At 45.7% G+C, this 7,500-nt stretch overlaps 1 protein-coding gene across 5 annotated transcripts in view; it reads left to right on the forward strand.

Annotated features, from left to right (window-relative positions):
• LOC122246272 (uncharacterized) overlaps positions 1-7,500 on the forward strand; it is a 41,952-nt gene that overhangs the window by 9,647 nt on the left and 24,805 nt on the right. For 4 of the 5 annotated variants that reach the window (XM_086530483.1, XM_086530480.1, XM_086530482.1 and 1 more), the window contains 3 exons: positions 3,450-3,630; positions 3,777-4,848; positions 5,241-5,315. In XM_086530483.1, the coding sequence (XP_086386609.1) occupies positions 3,450-3,630; positions 3,777-4,848; positions 5,241-5,315 (1,328 nt within the window). Of the gene's footprint in view, positions 1-3,449; positions 3,631-3,776; positions 4,849-5,240; positions 5,316-7,153 lie in introns of all 5 variants that reach the window. The other variant, XM_043004745.2, reaches the window with a different exon arrangement.

Here is a 7,500-nt window from a genome sequence, read left to right on the forward strand (position 1 = left end):
ATTGCCTGCTCGGGGACGGGAAAGATGAGGAAGTCTGCGGGATATGCGCTCCTGTTTTCGTTTAATATTCCAGAGGATAAGAATTTAGGTATCGTTTCTGTGATCTCTCTTGGTATACATACTTACCATAAAAACTGTCTTGCTCCACGACGGACGTGTGTTTTTCTTGTCTCCGCGAACATTTTCTGACAAATTACGTTTATTACACGAGACATTTCAATGGAAATTTTCAAGCGATAGTGTTTGCACACGTGGCCACGGCCTAGGCAAGATGCCGAAGGACGTATCCTAACTCGGAGAAGATTATTAGAAAGTGGGCGACGTTCTCGTCCCTCAAAGAACGGCGCCCCTTGTCGCAGTTGACGAGAATCGAATCGCTTTTTGCCCCGTCTCAAATGTCAGTTGATTCTCGTGTGTTTTAGGCCCGTTACCCCGCAGCCTCGCGCCGGTGCTGGGGCCACGGGGGAGCCTCAAGACGCGGGAAAGAAGACTCGAGTCGCCACGGGAGCGGTGTTCCCCGAGAGCGCCCCCATCCCCATCCCCATCCCCGTCCCCCTCCCCGCCCCTCTTCCTGCTTGCATGCGGTGATCGACGTTTCCACCGACAGAGCGGATTTCGAAATGATCTTCCGAGATGCGCGTCGGGAAAACCTCTCCCGCGACGCTGCATCGGGTCTCTCTGGTGTTGGTTGACTGAAGAACTCGCGAGGGATTTTCCCCCGTTTTTGTGTGCGGACGTTGATATGGTTATCAGCGCTACTAGTACTGTCCCTTGCACACTTATCTTCCCTCGTTACTGGTATCGTGATTGGCGTTCTTAATACACCGGTGGCAGTTTCCCGTTATTATGGTAATCCAGAAAATAGAGAGATATCGCGATATATATTTTCTCTGAGAAAAGCTCTGAATCGTGGCAACTCTTGGCTGAGTGCCGCTGCTTGTGCCAGGTGCCAGTGCCGTACCGTGTGCTGGGGTCAGATCTCGGCAGAAGCTGGTCAGCTTTAATGTTGGTGACTTTAGACAGATCGCTGCCGCCTTCCGTCCGTGGCTTTCCCCGGATTGATGTATCCGCGAACGCTCTGGGTGACGTCATCGGGATTGTCCCCGAGTCGTTGGGAGTGACTCACTTGAACTGGGTCGTGAGTCACGGGGTCGAAGAGGAGTATCATTTCTTGCAATTTTGGGGGAGAAAGTTGTGAGAGAAAGAGGGTGGATAGGGAGAGAAGTGAGGTGAGAGAGAGAGAGAGAAAGTGCAAGAGTGGATTTTGCGCGCACGTGCTCGCCTTAAGGTGTCCTGGTTTGAAGAACAGGGAATGGGCCACGTGATGTTGCTGGCTGGTTTCAACACCTGCAACTTCAACTTGTCTTTCACCCATTTTACGAGGAGGGGAATAAGTCTTTTGCACGCCCCTCCTCTTTCTCTCTTTCCCTCTTTCCCTTTCTTTCACACTCCCTCTAGCCCACCTTTCCTTCTCTCCCTATCCTCCCCCACTCGCTCTCGCCTTCCTTCTTTTCCTTCATTTTTTTTTTAAATCAACATTCAACGAGGGAATACCAAAGGAATACCTTTCCATCCCCGTATTGCAAGTCCTCCCCGACTTATTACTTCATCGCCAGCCGCCAATTACCATAACGCGGAGACTGAAGGCGGCGTATAATTGCCACCTTGCATCCGCTCCCTCGCTAATTGAGCTACTCGTAAGCGTAATGACGTGACGTGAACCCAAGATGTGGCCGTCCAAGATGCGGTCGTCCTCAGTGTGTGTTCGGGAGGAAGATGGATGCGTAGGACACCCTCCACCCCCCTCCTCTCCTCTCCCCTCCTCCTCTCCTTCCCGAGAGAGTCCGCGTGTGCGTACGCGGGAGGGTCTTGGCGGGCGTCAATACGTGTGCAGTATTGATAGTGTTGGAAGGGTGGGGTGGGGGGGGGATGAGAGGGAGGATGGATAGGCGTGGTGGTAGAGGAGGAGGAGGAGGAGGCGTGGCAGAAGGCGCATGCGCGTGGGTTGTGTACTCTCACCAGGTACTTTCCCTACACGCCCACTGAGACATCCTACCTCCTGCCCGCCCGCCCTAGTTGCTCGCTCACCAACTTGCATTATTTTTTCCTCCTCTCCTCTTCCCTCTCCCTCTCCCTCCCCCTCTCCCCTCCTTTCTCCCTTTCCCTCTCCTCTCTCCCTCCTCCTCTCTCTTCCTCCTCTCTTCCCTCCCTCTCCCTCCCTCTCTCTCTCTCTCTCTCTCCCTTCTCCTCTCCTCCTCCCTCTCCCCTCTCTCTCTCTCCTCCTCTCTCTCCTCTCTCTCTCTCTCTCCTCTCCTCCTTCCCTTCCCCTCTCTCCTCCCTCCTCTTCCTCTCTCCTTCCCCCCCTCTCTCTCCTCTCTCCTCTCCTCTCCTCTCTCTCTCTCTCTCTCTCTCTCTCTCTCTCTCTCTCTCTCTCTCTCTCTCTCTCTCCCCTCTCTCTCTCCCTCTCTCTCCCTTTCCCTCTCCCTCCTCTCTCTCTCTCTCTCTCTCTCGTGTGTGTGTGTGCGCGAAGGGTGGGGGGAGGGGTTCGATGTAGGAAGGATGGGAAGAGATGGTCCTCTCTTAGCTCGGTTTAATAGTAGAAAAGCGCCTTTCCCCTTTTCCTTGATTTTGTGGTCTTATTCATGGTATTATACTTTTTTTTATTTACGTTAAGCTTATTTTATTCTAGGAGGGATAGGTCATGTATTTTTCATCCGTGTCTGCCTTGAAGGAAACTGGTATTATTATTCATATTTAATGTTCCCGAAAATGACGAACGCAGTTATTAATAGATCAGTTCATGCATTTTTTTGTAGGAAGGAGTAATTTTGCAACAATTCCACCACAATAGGCCTTTGTCTTGATGACAGCCTGGCCTCGAGTAGGCCTAAACCCACGCGGCATAATTTGCTGCGCATACACGGCCTGTGTGCAACTGTCCCTCGTAAATCCACCAGATGTCCCAAGTGCGGTAAAGCCACTTAACGTAGGCGTGCTCGCTGTAAGGAATTTTGTTATGTATGTAGGGTATATGACTTTTATGGACGATTAACAGGTTTTTATTTTTCTTATTGTTATTATTAAAGATACATGAGTTGCAGTAGTCGCGAGTGGGGAGTTCAGAATGATAATGGCATAAGAGTATTACGGTCCACCCACGCACGTGTTGAGAGGCCTACTGTCCACCTGTCTTTTCCACACGCTATCACAAGCCCCCACCTCCTTCCCCCTCCCTCAACAACCTACCTTGCGACATCCTTTTCCTTACGCACTGTCCCTACTCCATCCCACTCCTATTTCCTTTCGACATAAAGTTACCTATTTTTTCATGTCCTTAAACATTTAAGAAAAACGATTAACATATTTTAATTCCCGTTCAGACGATAGTATAAGTCCCTAGTGAAATGTTTAAGAATATTTAAATAATTTTCTCTTTTCTTCATCCACAGAGGCAAGATGGTGGATCAGCAGCAATTCTGCCTGCGGTGGAATAACCACGGGTCAACCCTGGTGGCCGTGTTTGAGAACCTTCTGGCCAGCGAGTCCTTAGTGGACGTCACCCTTTTTGCAGAGGGAAAACTCTTCAAAGCCCACAAAGTAGTCTTATCCGCGTGCTCGCCATACTTCCAGGTAAGTTCCCCGTGCTATTTGTGGGGCTGTGGTCAAATGTGGATTGATTAATTACTGTCACTTTTGGAGTCCTTCGAGAGTTTCATTCTGATTTGAAACGATCCGCTACACCCTGGCTAATTTTTGTTTTTATTGACTTTTTACAGACGCTGTTTGCTCAAACTATAGATAAGCACCCAATTGTGATATTGAAGGACGTCAAACATGTCGAGCTCAAAGCCTTATTGGACTACATGTACCGTGGAGAAGTCAACGTGTCACAAGACCAGCTTGGACCGTTGATAAAAACTGCAGAGTCCCTGAAGATTAAGGGCCTCGCAGACGGTAGTAATAAGGCTGAGGGAGGAGACACCAGAAACTCTCACCCTGCTGGCCATGATGTCCCCAAGCCCGAAAATTCCCTTGATTGCAAATCTGGCCGCTCAAGCCTGGATGCTTTTCCCACGCCTCCAGTCTCTGTCCCCTCGGTGTTGTCTACAGTGCTGACCATGCCTCCAGCTCTCAGTTTGGCTTCCTCAACTCTCGTTCCTCCAATAAAACTTCCTAACTTAGCGACGACAACGGTAACGGATCCAGCACCCCGAGAAGATGGAGACTCTCCCCATACGAAGCGAAGAAAGAGAATGCGGCGGAAGTCGGGGGAAGGCGGAGACAGTGGAGACAGCGATGGCAGGTCCTCAGGCTCACCAGGAGATGGTATCCATCTACCACGTATTCCAGCAACTATAACGCCCATTGCAGCTCTACATACTAACCGTGACCAGCACCAGCAGCACAAAGAACGCGAGAGAGAACTCGAAAGGGAAAGGGAATGGGAACGAGAACGGGAGAGGGAGCGCGAACGTGAACAGGAAAGAGAACGAGAACGAGAGAGAGAACGGGAAAGGGAACGAGAGCGAGAGAGGGACTTACGAGAACCACTCAGAGTGAATAGCCCTTCCCCCGAAAACCTGGTTGGGTCGTCGAGAGGAGACAGCCACATCGATATACCCCGGTCGTCCCCTCTCAGTCGTCCGGACTCTGACCACCGTTCGAGTAGCCCAAGTAAAGCCCTGTCACTCCTTGTAAGACCAGATGAGAATAGTAGCGACGCAAACCATCTGTCGGACGATGAATACGATGAAAAGAACCATGACCGTCCAAGCCATGACCAGATGCCTGACACCCCAGGACCTTCCACCTCACGTCTCCTGACCGATGATGCTCCACACACACCAAGTGAGTATTTGGGATTATTTTTATCCACAATAATGTTCAGTGAGGGATTTTTGGGGAATTATGGCTAGTCACAAGTTACAGTAAAGCGGTTGAGTCAAAGCCCCTAGATTTTGAGGAATGTATTTGAGAAATGTAGCAATGTGCAAAAACAAAAGCATTATCGCATTGCAGTTAGGGCTTAGCCTTTAAGTAAATTTGTGCCTTCTTGATTCATACCAACTGTCACAAAAATGTTAAATAGACATCTTCATGTAGTAAAACCGTAATTCATCCCTCTTTTTTAAATATTGCCTCTGTAATTGTACCTACATAGCTGCTATCCTTTGTATTTGTCTATATTGTTACTTATAAAAAGAATACCATTTTTATGTATATTTTGTGTTTTTCCATAGGTTACATGTGGCCGTACCCACCAGACACGTCAGCCAGCGAAGAGTCGTCCTTTCCCTCGCTAGAAAATAATCAAGGTAAAGTGACAGATATGAAGGATATTGTAGCCTTGGTGGACATTTTGATTTTGATTTTTTTTTTTTTTTTTTTTATCACCTTTTTCCTTTTATTTTACAAATTACTATTTAAACTAAATCTCATAAAGAGATCAAACATTTTTCATTTCTCATTCTTCATTATGTTTATATCAGTTTGAAAAGACTCATATGATTTATTTTTTATTTCCTTTTTTTTATTTTTTTTTAGTCCACTAAGGTTTCTGTTTAGTAGTAATGTAGCTAGCACTTGGCACAAAACTTATTTTGTCTGATTCATATTGACCATAATTGTTTAAGCACAGTAAATATTATTCTGTATCAATGACACTTCTGTCATACTATTTCCTCTCCTTTTTTTATATTAATTATTTACTCTACACTCATGATATCCATGTGTTTTTTTCCTTGATATTTTTTTTTCTAAACAATTTTTGATTTTTCTTTTTCACTGTCTTTATGATAATTTCATTGTCAGTAAACTCATGCACAGGTCTCAAATTTGCTTCACTTGATAGCGATACTATTGATATTATTCCGTGCCAATGTAGTGTAGTGATGAAGTAGCCTTGTAGAGATTAGCTGAAGGTGGAGAGTAGCCACATGTAACACACTTATTGGGCAGTCCCATACAGTCCTTAGAGGTAATAGCCAACCTTAGTGGGTTCAGGGTGATGGTTCTGAACTGCTCCGTTCTCAGGGCTCGGCAACTGCCAGCGTTGCGTCACCTGAGGACATGTCAGTGTAAATCTATTTTTAGTTTGATGATGATAGTTTGTACAGCAAGAAGTTGTTGATCTGATTGTAGATTTATTTTTTATTTTTATTTTTTTTTTTCGTTTTTTTATTGTTATTATTTTCTTTTTCCCAAGACCTAGTGGTTGTGCAGTATATCAATATATGAGCATGACAAGGTCTTTTTTTTTTTTTCAATATTATTGTTCTTCCTCTCAGTACTCATAATTTCTCAAATAGCTGAAGCAGGAACACACCGTGAACTCAACTTTTTTTTATTTTTTTTATTATTATTTATTTATTTATTTTTTTTTTTTTCATATTCATGCAATCGCTATCATTATTTTTTTTGTTTATTTTTTCCCCCCTTTCATGGGTTACAGATATATCTTTTTTTCTTTATTTTTTCTTTATACCCTTTTTCTTTTATTTTTCAAAGGCCCAATAGGTGTGTTAGACTTTCCTCACAAGCCCAAGGTGGTCATTGTCTCCATACTCCCCAAAGTCCCCATGTTGTTGTTATCTGCTCCGGCAGAAGTTTGGTTGTCGTTTATTTTGGTTCTAATAGTAGCTGTTGTGAAGGATTGTTGGTTGGACTTCTTTTTTTTTCTCTCTCTCTCTTTATTTTTTGTTTTTCATGAAAAATGTCAAGGCTTGGGCATTGGCAATGAGTTATGCAATTTTTTTAAACAGGCTAACTCAGAAATTTCTGTAGGACATTGCATACTTTACCCAGAGACCTCAAATATTTGTTATATGTGAGTGTCTGGATGATATTTGGAAACAATTATGAATAAAGGACAGCAGATGGTAGTTGGCTATTTTTGCTAGGTTCTGTTCGCTTTTATTGTTTTACGATATGTGTAAAATACATACGTACTTCAAGTGTTGTGAACATGTTTTTTTTTATGAAAAAGGAAGAATTGGTTATTTTTGTCACAAAATTGTGAAGCGACACAACCAAGACAAGAGGTTACACACCACAGGACACTAGTGCTCACACACCACCACCTGTCACCATCATACCATCAGAAACTGTATCAGGAGGGGAAGTTGGAGCTGATGTCTTCTCTTCCTCGTTGCAGGGATATGGAAAAACAAATTTCTGGCCCCCTACCTAGGCTCTCCTTTAGCCCCCATTCCCCCACGATCCCACCCAGGTCTGGGCTCTCCTTTTCCTGGGTTATATGGCCCACCACCCACCTCTCCCTGGGGGCGTCACTCCCCTCCTACCCCTACCCTATCTTCTCCTCAACTGATGCGTTCCAACGAGTGCTCTCGCTGTGGCCGCCTCTACAAGACGCGTAAGGGTTTGAAGCACCACATCAAGAATGAGTGCGGAGTGGAACCTCGGTTTCAGTGCATCCACTGTGACTGGAAGTTCAAGCAGAAGGCTCACCTTCTAAGGCACGTGGCACGCAAACACACAGCA

This window comes from Penaeus japonicus, unplaced genomic scaffold (assembly GCF_977035675.1).
Source record: "Penaeus japonicus unplaced genomic scaffold, GWHDUDI00000001_assembly GWHDUDI00000033, whole genome shotgun sequence".
In the NCBI taxonomy this organism is placed as follows: Eukaryota; Metazoa; Arthropoda; class Malacostraca; order Decapoda; family Penaeidae; genus Penaeus; species Penaeus japonicus.